The sequence below is a fragment of the Callospermophilus lateralis genome, chromosome 10 (genome assembly GCF_048772815.1).
Source record: "Callospermophilus lateralis isolate mCalLat2 chromosome 10, mCalLat2.hap1, whole genome shotgun sequence".
Lineage (NCBI taxonomy): Eukaryota > Metazoa > Chordata > Mammalia > Rodentia > Sciuridae > Callospermophilus > Callospermophilus lateralis.
In genome coordinates, this window is record NC_135314.1 from 7,373,858 (window position 1) to 7,396,554 (window position 22,697).

Genomic DNA, 22,697 nt, shown 5'->3' on the forward strand with positions numbered 1-22,697 from the left:
TGGGAAATAATGGCCCTGGAGTCAGAAGTGATAGTGACTTAGAAGCCATTTCTCCATCTTAGCCTTAGATATGCAGTTTCAACTTCTTGGGAAACAGATTTGCTGGCTGGTCTGTCTCAAGCCATCCACGGGCTGTGTGAGCATTTGAGCGTATGAGAGAACTGGTCTGGCGTTACGTCCTTTTTGGGCTGTGTGACACATGTGTGCCTTTTTTCTCACACTGCCTGTGATCCCACACAGTACCTGAGATGGGTGTGACTTGCCAAGATGTCAATCTGTTGACCACAAGACACCATCAAGCAAGACTCCACTCTTTAAAACCCAATTCCTCGCCTTATTTAGGTGAAACTTTTTATTGAATGTCCTTACTCGATAAATAGAGGAGTTCGGATGTGCTTTCTTGCCCCCTTGCCTTCCAGTGTGGGAGCTGACAACTGAGGTCTCAGAACTATCCTGACCCCCAATAAGATATTTCTGTGTTTGTGAGGTTTTTTAGTTGCCAACTCAGCCAGCTGGCTACACTGGTTAAGTTCCTTTTTAAGACTGAGTCCTAACTAGAGGGAAGGTGATTTAGACAGCTGTGAAACACACAGCCTACTGTTCCTAGGTGGCATTGGTTCAACAACAGTTCAGTAATGCTCTCCAAATTTTGGAGACAAGTCCTGCCCACATTTTCCTTGCTAAAACCTTCTGATCCTGAATTTGTCAAGGCATTACTGTGACAGTAACTCCCCCAAATCTACTGTATTTACAAAATCTTGTAGTCTACATGGTTCAATTCTACTCTCTAGACTGATGTTGATTTGCCTGCCTTACTGTTGGCAGCCTGGCCAACTTTGTTTCTTGCCTATCTTGTTTTTCCATTCTGAGCCACTGATCTCACCGTGGATCTAAACTCTTTGGTTGGGAGATTATGTGAAAAAACAAGGTTATGCTGGGGCATGAGGACCTACTTGGCAACAAGTATTTAAGGGAGGTCAGACAACAAAAGCCACAAAGTATTCCACCTACATGTATGCACGTGTACATACACACACACACACACACACACACACACACCCCTCAGCCAGTAAAAATACTACACAGGCTCATGTTTGTACTAACCACCCTTTAATGACATAGCTATCTTATGATTAATAAAGAAATACCATGGTTAAATTCCATCTGCTTTTGTGTAGATACTAACCAAAAAAAATCAGGTTAGCAATTTATCCTGACAGGAAATAGGTACATTTGGTAATCATAATAACCTTACAAGACTATAATCTGAGGTACTAAATAATTGCCCTTTTAAAAAAAAGACTAACTTGAGTACAGCCACATGACAGCAGATCCAAGGCTGTACCAAGTTAAAAAAGCACAAGAGCCAGAGCCCAGCAGTCAGAGCTGCCACTCCATCACAGCCTTCTTCCCTGGAAGCTTTCTGTCCAGTGAGCTTCCTGATCAACCATACAAACAACAGAGCCCTGGGTGGGAGGGTGGAGAATTTTAGTTCAGTAGCTTAAGACAATAGGGAGGTGGGGGGTGGGGATAGAAAAAAGTGGAATGAATCTGACATAATTTTCCTATGTACGTATATAAAAATATCACAGTGAATCCCAACATCATGTACATCCTCAAGAATCTAACTAGAATAAGATATATTTCATGCTTGTTTAATGATAACAAAATGGATTCTACTGTCATAGCAAGCATCTAGTCAGACTACCAGTTTATAAAACTGGAAAAGCCTCTGCCATAAAAAACAATTTCATTCATTAAACACCCACCCTTACATAAGTGTTCATTTCCCCAAATCTGCCTTATTACTCACACAGGTGGACACAGATATTCACACTGGATTTATAAAAACACTGAATTTGCCGGAGGCAATATAAAAAATATTTAATTCTGTTACACCTTCCAACTGGTTTACTCAGACTTGTGTTCTGGGTGTCACACGCTAGACAGGACTTTTTTTTTTATTTCCCCTTCCCCAACCAGACAATTAAGCAGAAAGTGTCTGCATCTAACTCTTCCCATCCTTGGAATCTCCTTAGTCCTGTCCTGAGTGCAAACAGTTCTTGGGAAATGTTATGGCAGTTACTTTTACAAACTAACCCTTTCTTCTGTGTATTCTTAAATCTCAACAAATGAGTTTCTTGATTAAATGTCCCACTAAGCTGATTTTCACTATTTAATGTGTTATTTTAGCTGGTAATCCAGACTTCTGAAACAAATTCTTCTCTTCTTAAATAATTAATCTCCTTCTGTTTCTGAACAGAAGATAGTTGTTTTTAAAAAGTAACAAACGAAAAGGAAAAAAAGTAATTTACCAATGTTCCTCACATATATAATTCCACTGTCCCACAAATTGCAATCTGGTCTTTCCCCTAATTAGTATTATTCCACTAGCCAGATCTTACTGATGGTCAATCTCAACTACCACAATAAATACCAGTATAGTCAAACAAGATACTTTAGATGAGAAGTTCTAACATCTCCAAGGCTCCCCATGAGTTTTGTCACATGTCCTTAGAAATAGATGAAGATGATGGTAATAACAGCAATAGTGATAATAGTGGCAGCTAATACTTACTGAGTCCTTACTTTGTACCAGCCAGTTTTAAGTACTTTACAAGTATTAACCTAAACCCATGAAATAGAGCAATTATTACCTGAATTTTTCACAAGGGCCCAGACAAGTTAAGCCATGTGCAGACTAGAACTATTTGAATAAAAACAGTCTGGAGCTAAGCCCTGGAGCCAGACTGACAGCTCACACTTGGAAACTCTGATACAGAGGCACAGGCAGAAATATAACTTGGAACTTAGTCACCTTGAGAGAGATTTTTACTTAACCAGGTAAACTGAATTATGGATAAACGAAAGCTAATGTTCACAGCCCTTTTCTCAAAACCAGATTGCAAAGGTTTTATAGCACTGCAAGGTACACAGTCACTTGAATATGCAGTACAGAAATTTGAAACAGACTGTTCTAAGAAAGAGTCCTCTCTGTTTAGCCAACGGTGTGGTTCAGCTAATGGAGGCTCATAAGCACAGTTATATGTTCCCAATTATGCCATATGCAATTAAGGAGGGCTTCAGACAGGATTACCTTGTTCTCTTCTAAGTTCCTTTTCAACTTTTCTTCCAGGTCTCTGGTCTCTTCTGAGCTGTTGAGTTTTATCTGCTCATAATTTTCACATGCTTCCTTAAGCTGCTCTTGTAATACTTGGTATTCCTTTTCAATATGTGAAATATCCCCCTAAAATTAAAAATCATTTAAAATGCCTACTTATGAACTTGTTCTGAATTGTCTTTTAAAATAAACAAAAGAGAATAAAAGGAAGAGGAGAATTTACAAGGAAAATGTCACAATTCAGGAATTTAAAACCTCTAAACTTTGCTTAGTAGAGCCAGCTCTTAAAATATAATTAGTCATGTTACTGGAATTCATAATGAAACTTCAATCTGTACTATAATTGGTTGTGAATATTTGCTTGTTTTAGAAAGGTTCAGTATTAGAACAAGTTTCATTTGAATTTTACTGTATGATTAACATCACAAACTATTTAGTAGCTTTTAAAAGATGATCATATATATGAATAGAATATAACATAACTTTGGTCCTACTTTTACATGTTTCAAATGCACAGTTGCTGGTTATTTAAAAAAGATAAATTGTTATCAAGAATTGTTTCTAGCTATCTGTTTCATGAACCAGCTTCAAAACAAAAACAAAAACCCAGAAATCATACTACAATAAACATTACTATGTAAGGCTTTTTTTTAAAAACAATGTTTTTGTGTCAATTTTTTTTTTATTGAGGTACAATTAACATACGGTAAGATTTGCCAATTTTTTTGTGTGTGCATGTGGTGCTGGGCATTGAACCCATGGCCTTGTACATGTGAGGCAAGCACTCTACCAACTGAGCTATATCCCCAGCCCCTATTATGTAAAGCTTTTTAAAAACCTTTTATACACCTAGGGCTGCTGGCAATTATACACTTCTATTATGAGAATATCTGCTGGATACTCAAAACTTCTCCCAGCTGCAGGAGACTGCCCTCCTGTGACAGCCAGGTTTCAGAGATCTATCTCAAAGGCACAAAACTGGGCCATCTTCGATATTTCGTTTATCTCCCCACAATACCTGAGCATCTTCCAAGTGTAAAAAGGCAGGGAATCAAGTATTTATAATTTTGTGATTTATCAGAGAACTGTTATCTATAACACCTGACAGTCCACTTTGAAAAGCCCCATTTATGTCTGTACAGATTGAGAGTTTAGCACTGTGAACAGACTTGATGTTTAATTAACAGATTAAATGTTCAACCTTGCGACCCACAAGCAAGATTTTATAGTTTAAGATCTTAGTTATCTCTATTTTCATTCTTAATTTGTCAAAAGAATCCCAATCGATAGCAACCTAGTACTATGAATTAAATTTATATGCCCCCATATCATCATAGAGTAGGTAAGAAATTAAGTGCCACCTCTACATTATTATATTTAAACTTTGAAATACATTATTTTTGTCTTTAATCAGAAAAACAAAGATTAGGGATGTGTGCCAACTTCTCAAAGTCTGAGAAGAAAGCAGAAGCCCTGGGATTCAAATGCAAGTCTGATTGAGAAACCAGCAATCAGCTAGGTTAGTGTCATGGTCCTGAAACTAAGAACTAACTTAAGAAGGCACGTGTGAATATCCCAACACTGACTCATCAAATAAAAGAATCTACTTGGTTTAGCATTAAGTGCAACATAAAAATTCAACACCAGTCCCTCTGCTCAGTATATACTATATAGGCAAAAACATTCACTACAGCACTATTTATAAGCATGAAAAGCTGATATAATCTAAATGTTCAATAATGAGAAATCAGTCAATTAAATTATCATACATTCATATAATGGAATACCAAACATCTGTTTAAAATGACAGTATACATCTAAGATTATCATCTTGTCTGTTTACTAAAAATCTGTAATACATTAATAAAAGATTACAAATTTCAAATGTAATTTATATGTGGTGATCCATCTTTTAAAAAATGCTGCTTAATTATATGCAAATGTTCAAGTAAGGCCTGAAAGACTACACATCAACAATTAACGTGAGATAAACGTAGACGATTTTAACTTCTTTTTCATAATTTTCAATGATATTCATTTAAAAATACTTAGGAGTTCTATATTACTTTTAGAAATGGCTAAAACTATAAAGCCTTTTATTCAAATAGTGGCAAGCTACACAAAGTTCTAACATTACTTCTTCCTATTTAACTATATATTGGGTTTTGTTAATCATTTAACTATCAGTAATTATAGAACTGCCTAATTGTTAAATGACAGCATAATATTTCACTATATAGGGGCTGGGGATATAGCTCAGTTGGTAGAATGCTTGCCTCTCATGCACAAGGCCATAGAGTCAATCCCCAGCAGCTAAATAAATAAATAAGCAAGCAAGCAAGCATTGGAATACTGAGATAAAAAAAAAATGTAGATTTATCATAATTTAGTCTACTACTAATATATGTTTGAATTGTATTCATTTCTTGCTGGTTCAAATACAGACAAAACAAATATACAAATATCCTTGCTCACTGGTCTCTACATACAAATATGCATTCAGACAAATTACACATTGCCTTCCCCAAATATTTTCATTTTATTATCATCTAATAACACATAAATGAATACTTTTCTTATTTCATGTGTGGTTATTTTTTAATGACTAAAAATCATCTCTCTCTATTTTTTACTATGGATTGTCTATTTAGTTCCTTTACCATTTTTGTGATAGGTTGGTAATCTTTTACTTATTTATAGAAACTTTACATGTTAACAAAATCAGTTCTCTATCTGTACCAGTTTCAGATAATTTTTCAGGTTTGTCATCTGTTTTCACATTCTGTGAATATAATGTTTGTTCTTTTTTAAAAATATTTTTTAGTTGCTGGTGAACCTTTATTTTCTTTAATTATATATATGTGGTGCTGAGAATCGAACCCAGTGCCTCTAGGCAAGCACTTTACCAATGAGCCACAACCTCAACCCTACATTGTTCATATATAGAGAGATAGATAGATAGATATATGCTGTGCACACATACATCCACATTATGTATGTATATGTATATAAACATTGACTTTTGTGTGTTGTATTGATCTTATGAAAACATTTTCCCAGGTATTTTTATGGGTCCATTTCTTTATTTGTAAGTCTCTGATATGCCTGGAATTAATTTTGGTATAAGGAAGGAGGTAGAAACTTAAGATAATGGGTTTCCATTTCACCTAACATTATGTATTTAATAATCTACTTTTTGCTCACTGCTAATTTACCATCTTTATTATAGCTTAAATTTCTATATTATTCTATCCTATTAGACTCTCATCTAATGACCTATTTATGTGATATTAAGATTTTTTGAAATCTAGCACAATTCCCCTTCTTAAATTTCTTTTCCTTGGTCATTCCTTTTTTTTTTTTTTTTTTTGATATTTAGTGTTTAGTTGTAACTGGACACAATATCTTTATTTTATTTATTTATTTTTATGTGGTACTGAGGATCGAATGCAGGGCCTCTCTTGTGCTAGACGAGCACTCTGCCACTGAGCCACAACCCCAGCCCCTTCTTGGTCATTCTTGATATTCATTTTTCCATACATGAACTTTTTAATCAATTTGTCTAGTTCCAAATAAATACTGTGCAGTAGCCAGCCATCAGACTCCAAGTTTAGGTCCCAGTATCTTAGCCTCTTGGTATTCACACCCTGAGACAAACCTTTCCTATCAGGTATCAGGGCCCATGAGTTGGGTCTTTGTGACTGACAGAATACAGGGGAAACGATTAAGTATGACTTCCTAAAGTAGGTCATAAAAGCTATTGCACTACATTGAGGTCTGCAAGATAAGGAAATGAAGGCTCCTACCAACTGCCAGCACCAACTTGCCAACCATGCAAGAGAGACATCTTGGAACTGGAATCTCAAGCCTTATTTACTCCTGCAGATAACTAAGCCCTCCCTAGTCCAAATCTCTACTGTAACCTCATGAAGATCTCCAGATCTACCCAGATAATCTGCTCCTGAGTTCCTGACAAAGAGAAACTGTAAGATAATGTTTTAAGCCACTAGATTTTGAAGTAATTTGTTATATTACAATAGATAACCAATACACTTTGTTCATGTGTATCAGAATTGTGTTAAATTTCAAATCTCTGTTACAATAGGTCTTCCCATCCAAGTGTACAGAATACTATTTCATTTACATCTTCTGTATATCTCTCAGTAGCATTTTAAAGATTTCTTAAACATATAAGTTTATCATTTTGTTATTAAAAATGGAATATTTTTTTCTCATATACATCCTAACAGGTTGTTGTTAGTACACACACAGGTACTTATTTTGTATTCAGTCACCTTTCTGAATTCTTTTAATTTGGTATAGATTTTCAGTTATCATTTTGAATTTCCAGGTATACAACCTTAGCCTCTATAATTAATAATACTTACACTTCCTCTTTTATATCTTATTTCTTTCTCAGATCTAATTTTGTCAGTATCTCAGGGTAATAATAAATACTAATAAGAATGCTTTGCCTTTAAGCAAGATGATGGCTTTTAGCTTAAGAGAAAAAGCTTGCTAAGAAATACTCGATTCCCATTTTATTAAAACTTTTGGTCAAAAAAGGGACTGGGACTTGAATTTTATCCAATACCTTTTCAGCAAAAGTTGATCAAGTAACATTTGTTCTTTGACATTTTAAAAAATATTTATAGTTGTAGATGGATACAATACCTTTATTTACTTTTTTGTGGTGCTGAGGATCAAACCCAGTGCCTCACACATGCTAGGCAAGTGCTCTACCACTGGGCTATACCCCAGACTTCCTTTGAAATTTTAACAAAGTATATTACATTAATGGGTTTTTCTAACTGAAACATTCTTAAAATGATAAAGGTCTTTATAATATGTTTACATATCATTCAAGCTTATTCATTATGAATTAATACATGCTCATTATACCAGTTAAAACAATAAAGCCATTATACTTAGAAATAAATGACAGGAAAAAACTTAGGTTTTCCTTTGCTTGCTTGCTCTTCTCCTATTTCAACAATATAAGCAACTTAATTTTTTTTATTATATCCTAAAGTTTATTCCAGAACTGTATAAAATTAGCTAACTCCAACGTAGTTGTAATTCATCATCCCATCTAGATAAATTAATGAAAATCAAATCTTTAAACAGTTTAATAAAATTTTGACTCACCTGTTGTATCTCAAAAGGATCATATGGCTCAGTGTTGACTTCTTGGTTTGTTATGTTCCAAGACACCTATGTTGCAAAATAAACAAATTTAATTTACCTCAATTGATATGGTAAAACAAATTTGCCATGTAATAACATTTTAAAACACACCCACAATTTTTCAAGGTTTTGGGTCCCCTTACCAATTAAGGTTATGTTTCATAGAATTAGTATAACTGAAAATGTCAGTTCATTACTCTTGTTTTTAAATTTTTTATTTGTAGATGGACACACCCAATGCCTTTATTTTTATGTGGTGCTGAGAATCGAATCCGGGTCCCTCCCATGCTAAGTGAGTGCTCTACTGCTGAGCCACAATCCCAGCCCCAAGTTCATTCCTCTTCATTATTATTTTTTCAAAGTTCCCTAGAAAATAGAAAACTTCAGAAGAGGTGCAATTTGATAAAGATTTAATGTATTCACACCCTAGAAAGGAACACTGATTTATTTTCATGCTTGTTAGATAGGAACACTTAATTCCTCATTTCTCTCTACCCGATTTTTTTTTCCCCTCTTTATACTGTTGATTGAACCCAGGGATATTACCATTGAGATACAGTCTCACTAATTTGCTAAGGCCAATCTCGACCTTCTGATATTATTCCTGCCTCAGCCTCTGGAGTCGCTGGATTATGGGTATGTTCCACTATGTCTTGCTACTTGTCTCTTTTTTAACTTTCCCAATATTCCAGACTCTTCCTTTTTTCTTTCCCAGGGAAGCTGTCAGCAAATTTTCCCTTCCTCCCCCATGCAATAGTCCTATGGGAAGATACCCTAAGTGGGGAGGCCTCCTATTTGGGTTCTGCTGGAACTGCTGGGTAAGTGGGTGAGATAAGGACTTTATTGTTTGCATATGTACTTCTCTACAGCAGTGGCCACATCCTCCTTTTGTGTCCTTATTAATTACGAAGGCAATATTTTGGCTCCATCTGCTGACTCATTAACCTTATTTCTTATTTGGTGTAAAATGTGGTCAGGGAAGAATAAGATTTACTGGGCCAAAACTTCTTTCTGACAAAATTACCCACCATGCCCCACAAAAGAATTCATACTTTAAAAATATTTTCAGGCAAAAACTTCAGTAACCATTATAAAGCCAATAATTTCTAAGAACATTAGTAAATAAAATGGTGATTAAAAAAAAAAAAAAGGAAAATACACCTTTCTCTTTAAATCTTACCTGTACAGCAACCATCTGTGTATGTGGAATATTTGTTAGGGCACTGGACCTTTCTGGACTGACTTCACATTTGTTTTTAGGGTTCCCACAGTGCCCATCATTTCTGTGAGACTCACTTGTGGCTGTACCAGCATCACCTAGGCTGCTCTGTGACTTTACATGTATTCCCAAAGAATCCTCAAGGATCTGTGTTTCAGAGACAATCTGGTTACCAGGAACATTCTTAGCATTTAAATTGTGATCCTCAAAATAGGCAGCAGTGTTTTTATCAGCTTTGTCACTGGCTACAAGAGATGGCACCACTGGTATAGATCTCTGCAGCTGATATTCAGAAGAAATGTTGGTCAAAGGTGTGTAAATGCTGGTGTACTGGGGCAAACTTGGTAACACATTTATGTATGTTGGTGGTGTCTGGGTGATGTCAAATCCCTGAAAAGGAAGATATGTACAGTATCCTGTGACCAAGTGAGATTGAGTCCAATAGGTTGTTTTCCCATCCTCGGAAACTGGTTTGAGAGAATGAGAGGAGACTTGTTTGTGATTTATATCCTCAGAGACTGATATGGGAGAATCAGAAGAGACCCCTTGGGGTTTCTCATTCTCAGAAACTGGACTGGAATAACTATCAGGTACTGATTTGGGTGTAATGTCTTCACAAGTTGGTTTGGGAGAATCAGCAGACACAGGTTTGGGCTTCACATCCTCAGAAACTGGTGCTGAAGACAAATCAGACACTGGTTTGGACTTTACATCTGGTTTAAATTCCCTAGCAGTTGGATTCAGCGGTAGTTTGACTCGTAAATACTCTCCTGTTTTTGAAATTTCTTCCACTTTTGTTTTAATGTTTTTCTTCTTTCTTTTTTTCTTAAGTCGTAATGCAACTTTTTTTAATGCAATACAGTTGTCAATCACAACAAAACGAGGACATCCCAGGAGAAAAGATTTTAAACCTCCTGCTTTTTCTAGTATCTGTCGAGTTTCTTCTGGGAAAAACTCATATTCTTCAGAGAACATCTTGTTACTCATATCCAAGGGACCATGTTCCTCCAACAACTGAGAGAAATAACTTGGAAAAAATTTACATTTACATAAGTTACTAAGCGGAAATACTTGCACATATTTATTTTTATAAAAGTTTATTCTCCCAAAGCAAAATACTATTTTACTTCTCACTGATCTCAAATGCTCTCCAAAGACAAATAAAAGGTTAAGTATAATCAATGTTACAATAAATAAAACTGTCTACCCCTTAGAAAATAATCCTTTAAAGTTTTTTTTTGGGAAAAGCCAAAGGAAATCAAAAAGTTATTTTTAAATTTTAATTATATAATTATGCAATCTCTTTAAAAAGCAATGAACAAGCAAAATTTATTCAGAAATACCATGGTCAATAACAAGAATGTCACAAGAGAAGAGAAAATCAAATCTTTAAAAATCCTATCTCAATTTGCATACAGTAAATCTATTAACATTTTTCTGCTTAGGAATGTGTAATGATTCACAAGGAAAAGGAAACTGTTCTTATAATTCAGCAATGAGGTACCAATCACAAAGGGGATCAGCAACACAACTGATGGACTCCGATCCAAGTAATGATTACCAAGCAGCTAGGAAGTCACAATTCTGAAGAATATGTAATTCTTCTCATGTAAGTTTGACTCAGTGATACTCTTTAATATTTGTTATGGGTAACAAAACTACATAGTCCAATGAATGTTTTAATTTTTTAAAAAAGATCTATATACCATTCTACCGTTGTGAAATACCCACCATATGTAATTAGGTAAAAAAAGCAAATGACAACTAAGTAACTTAGGGCCTTACTAAGTTGCTGAGGCTGACCCCAAAACTTGCAATCCTCCTGCCTCAGCCTATGAGTTGCTGGGGTTATAGATGTGTGCCACTCTGTCTGGCTAGAAAAAATATCTTCAAAGAAAAAAAAAAAAAAAACAGTCTATGTTTTTTCTAATGCTAAGCAGCAATGAATTTTTCATATATTCAAGCAGAACAAAATGTAATTCGACAAGGATTTTTAGCTCAAAGAGAAATGGTACTATAACCATACAATGAAGAACATTTTTATAGTTACTATTATTTGAAAAATACAAAATGAATTTTTACTCTATATTTAGACTTTTCTAGTCTTAGTATACTAACAGGGTCCAAAATAGCACAAATATGATTTTTTCATAATCTAGTGTTTTACAAGGGTTAGAATCAAGTCTCTCAACAATGCACATTAGTACTGGTGTGGCTGTTTAGTAAAGATGAAGGAAGTTATAATGAAAGATGCTAAATACAACTGAGATGATGAGGTTCAAGATCATTTCAGTTTCTGCAGTTTAAGAGATTTCTCTTTCAATATCTGGCCCCCATCAAATACCTCAGACTCTTAAAAGGACTAGTATTCCTATACCTAACCAGAGACAAGTAGTAGACACATGTATAAGAGTAAAAAATAATAATAAATCAATTACATCAGGGATATTAATAGTTGTTGTGTGTGTGTGTGTATATATATATATATATATATATATATATATATATATATATCTGCATGTTGCTCTGTGTATATACAACATTTTCATAATTTGATGATCATCACTATTATCTCAAGTGGTCAAAGAAGGACTTGCAGAATGCCAGGGCATGTCACCATCAGCACAGGGAAAAGGACAAGGAAGGGAAAGACATTTCAAAGGACATTCCCATTCTGCTATTCTGAGAGTACCCTTTGAAACCATGCATGATTCTTATTTCAAAACATCACCTTCATGTATAATACACTGTAAAACTACCAACGATCACCTTGACTCTCCTCTATGCTTCAGGGCTACATGAGAGACCTCTGCCCTATACTTTCCTCAAATCTGCAACAGCACTTAACCTTATGTGGCTAATAAATCTCAGCTAACACTACTGAGGTGCTATTAGGAAACAATAAAGGCAAAGTACCTGTTTCAACTACATAAATCATAAAATGTTACAAAGGGCCTTTAAAAATAAATTAGGCTAAATTCCTATTTTAAGATGTTACACAATGGGGCTGGGGTTGTGGCTCAGAGGTAGAGCTCTCGCCTCGCATGTGCGAGACCCTGGGTTCAATCCTCTGCACCACATAAGAATAAATAAGTGAAATAAAGGTATTGTTTCCAACTACAACTAAAAAAATAAACATTAAAAAAAGATGCTACACTAAAGTCAAGAAAAGCTTAATTTATAATAGTTACCCCATATTCTTGACTCCTTGTCCAATATTTTTCTACTCAACATTCTTTTCAGATATAAATGTTTAATTTTAATTTCCTTTTATACTTAGCCAATAAAATAAGCCATAATTTTTAAGCCATCATATGTTTACTTTTTTTAATTTGGTACCAGGGATTGAACTCAGGACCATTAACCATTGAGCCACATCCCAACCCTTTTTACATTTTATTTTTAGACAGGGTCTCCCTAAGTTGCTCAGGGCTACACTAAGTTGCTGAGGCTGGCCTTGAACTTGCCATCCTCCTGCCTCAGCCTCCTGAACCTCCAGAATGTTAGCTGTGCACCACCACACCCAGAAATTTAGAAATTTCAAGAATTAGGTTTTAAGATATACCTTCCTATAACTTCTACGTTTTCTATTATGATAAGATATAAATTTTATTTCAAAAATAGAAAAACAAATCCGTCTACTTTTTTCTCATAAATCTGTTTAATTTCTTCCCACTTACAGTGGCAATAAATTCTTTAAGATAAAAGCTACTAAAAATTACATATTTTAGCTTCAGTTTTGGATGCTTGAAGCAAATTCCAAGATATTTTAAGAATACCAGTGTAATTTTATAGGTAAATATTTTGTCATCTAGGAGTCCTATGAAAATATGATTTGCTCAGTATTTCAATTCTAAGGAAAAAATCACAAAAACGAAACCCAATTTTAACTAGACTGAATGGCAATAATGGGCTGAAGAAAAAAGAAGAAATGACCATACTATGAATGAGTGACAGAATTTTCAGGAAAATAGTTAGTTTTAAAATTAATTTCCTAATAGAGATCCTAACTCTCAATTTCTTAAACAAAGCCTTGTGTACTGCTTATTAATGCCAATCTCAGAATAATAAGCGGTTCCCTAGATTTTCCCAAATTCTTTACTTCATTATTTTATCCACCCTACTCAAACTTCAATTGTTAAATTTCGCATTCATATTTTCAATCCTAAAGTAACTCACACCCAGTCACTTAAAAAGGAAAGTACGTTGGGGCTGAGGGTGTGGCTCAGCAATAACTTGCCTGAGATATGTGAGGCGCTGGATTCCATTCTCAGCACCGCATATAAATAAATAAAATAAAAGTCTATCAACAACTAAAAAATATTTTTAAAAAAAAAAAAAAGGAAAGTATGTTTCTCTTTTACGTCATTTTCAGGAAGTCCAGTCTCTAGTAGAAGACAGGATTCTGTATTTGTACTATTAACACAGCTGAACAATTATAATCCAAGCTGAAGTACTAACAGCATCCTAGGATTCTTTCCCCCAATAAAAAGGGTAATTCTTCACCAAGCTACATAATTGAGATGCCAATTGAGATGCTGCATTTTGAGATGTCAAGCCACTGCATCCTTCAACATAAGAACAATGAGACCAAATAATCGTATTATTCTGTCAAATAAATACCTAGGAATTCATGATAAAAACATTATAGCTGAGAGCTTTGTTTATCGTTTCTATCGAGACATACCAGAACAATTTTAGAAGTATCTATATGAGCAGCTCAAACTGTCAAAACCAAAGATTAGTATGACCCTAAATTTAATAATTAAAAATCCTCAATTAACTACATATAATTTATGGCAAATGTTCTCAGAATATTCTTCCCCAGAGATTGTGAACCAATAAATGAGTACTGTAAAAAAAAATGACTTTTGATTTTTAATTGGCAGTCTTAGTATAAAATAAGTTTGTAGGAATATTAATCTACTTACTCATATAGAGTTGAGCATTTTTGTTTTGGGTTAATATCCCATATTTTCTTATTGCGGACAACATATTCATTACTGTGCTGATCATAGAGAGCTTCAAATTCTTCTACATCTTGCCGAAGATGGTTAGGCACAGCAAATGGGCCTGCAGAATCTGAATTGCGTCTTCTGATTAAAAAAATAATTTTGTTAATAATAAACTTTTGGATAGGCTAGATGAATATTTAATGGAAAAAAACAACATGATGGTAATGAATATACGACTTGATTTTATGTGGAAGGAAAGTACTACCAGAGAGCTTAGTGTGGAAAAGATACCCTTCATAATTATAGTCAAGAAACATTATATCTGACATTCTAAGTAAGCACTTTTAATTTAGTCCTAAACCAAGCACATTTTCCCCTAGCTCCAGGTTAAAAAAAAAAAAAATCAATGTTGTATTAATTGTAACTTGCTAAAAGGTTGAGAGACAAATGAAGATCTTATAATTGCTATTAATTTAAGTGATATTGAGACTGGTAAAAAGTACTAATAAAAAGATTTTTTTAAAAAAAGAATATGAGGGCTGGGGTTGTGGCTCAGAGGTAGAGTGCTCACCTAGCATGCGTGAGGCACTGGGTTCGATCCTCAGCACCACATAAAGTAAAAAATAAAGAAACTGTATCCACCTATAATTAAAAATAAATAAATAAATAATTTGAAAAAAAAGAATATGAGATTTTAGTACTTTCAAAAGATACAGTAGATTGAGTGTGGGGACTAAAACCAGACAGTATGGATTAAATCCTGGCTCTGCTATTTATATAAACCTTGTGCCTGGAGCAAGTCATTCAACTACAACTGCCTGAATTTCTTTATTTATACTATGGACACAATATCAGTACTTATATCCTAGGGTGGAGGAATGGATTAAATTAATTTATATATGTAAATGCCTTAGAGTAGTGCCTCATACATATTTGTTCCTTTCAGTGAAGACTGTTATATTATGATGCGTATGTCTGCATTCCCCAAAAACTCATAGGTCACGAGGGCAGAGACATGATAAATGGGATTTGTACCTTTTCAAAAATATCTTTAGAAAGCTGCCTTATTTTTATGGTTTAGACATGATGTGTCCCACAAAATCTCACATGTGAGACAATGCAAGAAAGTTTTGAGGTAAAATGATTGGGGTCTGAGAGCCTTACTGCTTTCCTCTACCACATCCTTCCACCATGATGTGCTGCCTCTGGTACAGAACAATGAAGCTGATGTCAATGGACTGAGACCTCTGAAACCATGACCCCCAAATAAACTTTTCCTCCTTTAAAATTGTTCTTGTTAGATCTTTTAGTCACAGCAGCAAAAATGACTAAAACACTTGTCCATTTATCATGTGAGACCCTCATGAGACAACAGATATGTCAGCTCTTTGATCCTGAAATTCTTAGCCTAAAGAACTGAGAAAAGCCAAATTGTGAAAAGTAAATTTCTGTTGTTTGTAAGCCCCTCAGTTTATGGTATATTGTTCTGGCAGCCCAAATGGACAAAGACTGGCTCTTAATTCCTCCACTTAGAGTATTCATGAAAATGAGTGCAATTTTTTTTTAAGAGAGAGAGAATTTTTTAATATTTATTTTTTAGTTTTCGGTGGACACAAAATCTTTATTTTATTTTTTATGTGGTGCTGAGGATCGAACCAAGCGCCCCGCGCATGCCAGGCAAGCGCGTTACTGCTTGAGCCACATCCCCAGCCCCAATGAGTGCAAATTTTAACTGTTCTTTTTTTTTTTTTTTTGGGTGCTAGGGATCGAACCCAGGGCCTTGTGCATGCAAGGCAAGCACTCTACCAACTGAGCTATATCCCAAGTCCCTGTTCTTCTTCTTCTTCTTCTTCTTTTTTTAATATTTTTTTTTAGTTGTAGATAGACACAATACCTTTATTTATTTTTATGTGGTGCTGAGGATTGAACCCTGTGCCTCACAAATTTGAGGCAAGTACTCTACCACTGAGCCACAACCCCAGCCCAAATTTTAACTGTTCTTAAACTCCCTAAGAAATGTGAGCTTCTTTGTTTGGTATTATCAGTTTCTTTGAAACATAGTTTTAACAATCAGAGGCATGAAAAATCATATAAAGTTAAACCATAACATCATATATAGCTTCCAAAATAGCTTCCTTTCTCCTATTATAGTAGCACTAGTTAATTATCAATAGGACATTCTCTTTAATGAATACTTTAAAGGACATTTTCTAGACATTTTTCTAGGGATTTCCCATAGTGCCCTGAACACAGTGGGTCCTCATTATATGCTTACTGAATAAATATCACCATTCCTGAGACTTTAACTCATAATGAATTCTTAATGACAAGCCATGCTATTAATTCAATTGAGATATATTATATCAGGTTGTCAATATGTAAATCTTTAAAAATGAAAGGGAAATAAAACACAAGTTTAGAGTACATTAAATTAACATGCCTTATCAAGTGAAAAGCATGTGAGTTATAATGAGGCAAAAATTTTAACAATCATACTTACTTATAATCTTCACCTGAACTGATAGTCTCATTATTTGGTGTTACTGTAGTTGTTCCAGACCCAACTAACATTGGCTGGTTTAAAAGAAAAAAAAAAAAAATGACAATGACATCTAATTTAAAAGTCTATGAAGGAAAAACATTATCATTGAAATTGATAAACATTTATATAATATTTAAAACCTATTTTTAATATTTAAAACAATATTTAAATAATATTTAAAACAATATGTAAAACCTATCCAAATTTTCTTATAAATAGGAACACATAGTAATATAAGTTTTAATGGCCAGAAATAAATTCAAATTAACATTTGGGATAGTTTCCAGTGCTCCAAAAAACTTTAAATGTCACTTAAATTTCCATATTAGTTAAAGACACATGGTCAAAAGGTACAAGGAAACTTATATTGGAATTCCAAGCTGCCTGCATCCTCCTCTAACACTTGCTCATTCTCTCTACCCCTGTTCCTCTTTTTTCAAGTCATGCTGAAACCAAGAGGAATGCACTATAATGCTGAAATAATGAAAATAGAGCCTTAGGTGAAAAGGAAAAGTTCCCATCAATTCTAAGACTGATATGATGACTAGAATTCATCATTCTTATTTGAATATTTTAGATAATAAATATTTAAATAAATAATTCCAACAAGAGCTTTTGAATACTAGAAACCAATATCTTATCTGCTCTTATATGAGATATAGAAACCAATATCTTATATATTCTTATTTCTCCCTAAAATTCAGCACAGAAATAATAATAAATAATTACTAAGCATTTACTACCCAATAAGCAAAGGTTATTATAACAGGCACAGGAAAGACAAATAACTTGCTCAAGGTCACAGAAAATAATTGGTAGAACCAAGACAGGAACTCTACCCTATGGCTATCCATAATAGAGTACTACATTATATTTTTACTCAGAAATATCTAGAAAATATAAATAACTATAAAGATTAAGAGTTTCTTTCAAGAGTTATTTATGTGCAACATGAACCTTAAATTTCCTCAAAATGTAGAAGACTGCCAAAATAGACTAAACCCTAGAGAGTCTTTCTCTACAAAATGTTTCAAAATACTGCAAGAATTGCTTATTTCTAACTTATATATCCATTTTTGAGAGTCTGGGCAGGAATTAATTCAGAAAATATTCCATACCTTTGTGTCTTTTGGCTTCTTTTTCTTGCCTTTGTTTTTAACCTTGGTAGAACACAACTGAAAAATGGGGGGAAAGAAACAAAACAAAACAATGAACACTCAAATAACAGCATTATGTAGTTCAACATAAACAAACCACATTAAGTTTCACAGACTAATCATCAGTTATATGTATATAAAATGTTGTGTATCAGCCCAAGTGCTATGGCTTATAATAAAAAAGAAGAAAAGGCTTAATAATGCCAAATGTTATGATTAAAATTAAATTGTCCAAACATTTTAATCTCATTTTCAACAGGGCTTATGTTATTCTAAATAATTAACTGAACTTTTAAGTAATTCTGATTATGTGCTATAATTGCATTTAATGATATCCCTTTTACTAAGCAAACAGATGTTCCACACCCAGCCAGATAATGGGGCACAAAGAGTGAACGGAGCTGCATTAATTTCTCTATATGGGTATATTAGCTGTACTTCCATACTTAGCAGGGCAAAATCTGATAGAGCAGAGTAAGACAGAATTCCATATATTTGATCCTGAAAACTGATAAACAAGTATCTTTCTCTTTGAAAACTGCCACAGTGCTATCCTTTTCACTATTTAATCATGTTCCTCAAATGAAGAATTTCTGGACTGCCAGAAAGACTAAAAGACAACCACAAGTTGTCAAGGAAAACAACTCTTGAATTACTCTTAAGTTAAACTCATGTTGGAGCTAAGTGAAACAAAGTCCCTTTGTTTTCCTTCAGCACAAAAATACCACAATTTTTTTTTCTCAACTAAAGAACTTTTTCTTTTCTCCTTCTAATATTAACATTTATTAGTTGTAAAACTTTATGGAAAGTATTTAACTTAAGCCTCAGAGTTTGCTGAGGAATGCCCCATTCCTAAGAGGATGAGTGGAAACAACTTTCTAATGAAATGGCATACATATTCAGAAGTCCTCTCAATTTGGTTCTGAAATGCTACCTGTAATGTAAGCAAATACTGGCCTTGTGATTCCTCTTCTCCTTTGGCTAATACAAATTAGAACATATGATTTAAAGTGGTCAAGTAGCTTACCGGAGCTTCACCACTATCTTGTTTCCTTAATACAGTACAGCGGCTGTCTGTAGAAGAAACAGAAGGTTCTATGAGGAAACTAAATATTTACATTACCATATACTATACTGAAGTCTTAAAACTACCTCAAGACCACTATCACAGACTACATTCTATTCCTTATTTGGCTCTGATAAACGTTTAGTTAAAAACTAAGGGTAGTAATGTAGTGGGGCAGGTGGCTCACTCTTATAATCCTAGTTATTAGGGAATCTGAGGCAGAAGAATCACAAGTTAAAGGCTAGGGCAACTTAGTGAGACCCATCTCAAAATTTTTAAAAAAGGGGTTGTAGGTGTAGCTCAGTGATTGAGCAACTGCCTAACATATGCAGGGTTTGGGGTTCAATCCCTGGCACTACAAACAAAACAAATCCAAGGGCAAAATGACTAATTAAACATAATGTTACAGGTATGGCAAATAAGATGTCAAAAAACCTGATGAAATAATAGTCTTCAGTCAAGAGGCCCAAGGGGAGTTAGAGAGGGCTTTGGGGAAGAGAAGAAATTTAAGTTAGACTTGGAATAAACAGGCAAAGGGAAAGATGTGGCTAGAGCTGCATAAGCAATGGCAAGAGGCATGAAAGCACAAGACAGGTCTGGATATAGCAGCAGTAGGTGTAAGCTCAGAGGGCAGCTAGAGAAAGTGCAGAGAGATGGTGAATGTAATCTGCAGGCAGAACTAATATTTCCCTTGCAGAAAGCTCCTGACTTCTACAGGAGTCACCAGTAGGAGTAAGAGGAAAATTATAGGCATGAAAGCCAGTTCGGAGACTCCTGTAATAGTCTAATCATGGAAAGAGAATTAAGGTCTTGTCTTGGCTTAGGAAAATGAGATGCACAGGAAAGGACAGATTAAAGATAAAGCTTATTTGGACCTGGTGACAAACTAGTTAATACTAGTAATAGGGAACAGAACTAGTAATAGGGAAAAGAATAAAGGCTAATTTTAAGGTTTTTTGCTTAAAAACTAGATTTATGACAATGATCACTGTAAGGACCTTGCTTATAGTGGAAGATCAATGGTCACTTCCCTAGACATCTGGGTGGCCATCCTAAGGGACAGTCACCATTTTCCGGCTTCCTCATACCAACCCAACCCTTCACCACCCCACATTCTTTCCCGCCCAAGGGCGTAACAACCCCACCCATAACTGTCAACATTAGGACCCACCTGGCTCTAATCCCTGAGCCTCTCCCAGAAAAGTCTTGAAATCCAAGCCTGTGTTGCCTCTCTTCTTCTATGGAGAGACGGCCTTTATTTATCAGCTCTGACAAACAAACTCACATATGTATCTCTGCCTGGTCTCCATCTTTCATTTATTGCTCTCCCGTCTGCCGGTTCCTCACTTTCCTTTCATTGGTGCCGAAACCCGGGATCAGGTTCCCCAGAGTGCCTGCTCTCCTCTTTGAGGGTCACTGAGCATCCCTGGGCCCCGAACTGGATTCCATCATGGGACGAGGTCCTCTATTCTGCCAAACGCCCTCTCTGCACACCACCAGACATTTCAGGAAAGACCCATGTCTCCGGTCAACCTAAACGACCTACAGGTCCTGGAAAGTGACCGTTGATCATCTAGCACTCCAGGGTTACTGGGTGGTTGGGGGCACCCTCAGCCACAGCTTTCCCAGCTATGATCCCTACTGTCGACCAAGTCTATAGGTAGTCTTTTGTTTGGGTCCTGGGTTTTGAGAAAAAAAACACCGAGGATGATTGGGAGTTGTTCCTGGTGAGACAACCTCTCAGCTGTGGGTTAATCTCTACGGGCTTCTGCTCCTACTATGCAATCCCAGCTGGGTGCCCAAGTGCCTCTGTGGGCTTCTTCCCCAACATCAGCGTTGGTGAAGATCCCAAGCATAACTGTCCTTTTGACTAGGTGACACTACAGACTTGGGTACGCCCTGTTGAGAGCCACAGCTGAAGAGGCCCCAGCAAACTTCCTGCTGCCAGCAAACTTCCAGCTGCCAGTTGATGATTGGCTCACAGCGGTCCCAGCAAACTTCTAGCTGCCAACTGATTGGCTCCTCTGCGGTGATGCTCATTGGACTGTTTCCCTGCCCTTTCAGACCACGGAGCTGCTCATTGGGGGACTTTTTTTTGGCTCTGCCCACACGACCCAGCCAATCAGCCTCAAGAGCAGGAGAAGTGGGGGAGGTTGAGAGGCTTGTGGGAAGCCGGTGGTGGCAGTTGGGCTCTGAAGGTTTTTCCTGAGGAGCTGTTTTGTTTGGCATGTGTGGTTCTAAAAATAAAGTTCGTTTCTTTTGACAAGTGGCTCCTGAATTGTGCCCAGCCAGACTGTGGCAACGCCCCACCTCCAAACTCACCTCCTCTGTCTCACCATGGGTGGCTCCTCATCTATTCCTTTTCATAGTCCCCTAGGCTGCCTCCTGGCTAACCTTGGGCCTCTCTCTCTCTCACCCTGGACCTAAACCTCTCAAAACTTAACCACTTGTGCAATGAGATCTGGCCTCAATATCCTTTGGATAACTACTCTAAATGGCTGCTTAATGGCACTCTAGATCCCAATATTATCAGAGATCTTTTTAACTATTGCGAGCAATCAGGAAAATAGAAAGAGATATCATACGTTCAGGTCTTCTCCTCCCTACGTTCTAAGCCCTCTCTCTGCAACTCCTGCTCTCCCACACAAGTCCTCTTAGCTCTCACCTCCCCTTCGCCTGCTTCCAAAGGGACAAAAGACCCTACCCAGGACTCTTTCTCCTTTGACCCAGCGGATGAGCCCCTGCCATACCACAATTCTCTTTCTAATGAAGCCTCTGCAGCAACTGTCCCCACACCCCTCTGCTCTTCTTTCCTCCTGCCACACACTCACAGGCTGCCACTGCCCAACCTGCATCTCTGTATCCTCTATACAGGGTGACTGGGGTACATGGTGTAATCCGGGTTCAATGTGCCTTTCTTTGTCAGATCTTTCACAGATAGAAAAGTGGCTTAGATCCTATACTTCAAGTCCCACCACACCACCATATATATGCCCATATGACCTTGTCTAACACCCTCCTGCCCTAGGAGCACAGGTGAGTTTGGGAGCCAGCTAGAAATTATGCTGATGAGGTACATCAGACCTCCCCTGCCATCCAATTGGCACTGACTTAGAAAGTCAGCCCATAGGGCTATCAATTATGAAAGGCTCCAGGAAATCTTCCAAGATAAGAATGAAAACCTTCAGCATTTTTAGACCCCTGACCAAGGCTTTATTGCAATACACTAATCCAGACCCTGAGACTCCAGATGGGAGACCACTACTAAGGACCTACTTTCCTCCCAGAGTTTCCTGATATTAAGGCCAAACTGAGGAGCCTCGAGAGGCGGGCCCTAACTCCTTAAGCTCAGGTTCTGGGAGTAGTATTTAAGGTGTGTAACAGGAGAGATGAGAAGGACCAGAAGCAGCCATATCAGATGCTCTCTCAAGCCATCCGGCCGGCCTCAGC

General features: G+C 36.1%; 1 protein-coding gene across 10 annotated transcripts in view; it reads right to left on the reverse strand.

Moving 5' to 3' along the window:
* Ttc3 (tetratricopeptide repeat domain 3) overlaps positions 1-22,697 on the reverse strand; it is a 118,477-nt gene that overhangs the window by 25,236 nt on the left and 70,544 nt on the right. For all 10 annotated transcript variants that reach the window (XM_076868596.2, XM_076868599.2, XM_076868594.2 and 7 more), the window contains 7 exons: positions 19,209-19,255; positions 18,143-18,199; positions 16,983-17,056; positions 14,459-14,623; positions 9,489-10,554; positions 8,270-8,335; positions 3,098-3,247 (listed from right to left, as the gene is read on the reverse strand). In XM_076868596.2, the coding sequence (XP_076724711.1) occupies positions 3,098-3,247; positions 8,270-8,335; positions 9,489-10,554; positions 14,459-14,623; positions 16,983-17,056; positions 18,143-18,199; positions 19,209-19,255 (1,625 nt within the window). The remainder of the gene's footprint in view (positions 1-3,097; positions 3,248-8,269; positions 8,336-9,488; positions 10,555-14,458; positions 14,624-16,982; positions 17,057-18,142; positions 18,200-19,208; positions 19,256-22,697) is intronic.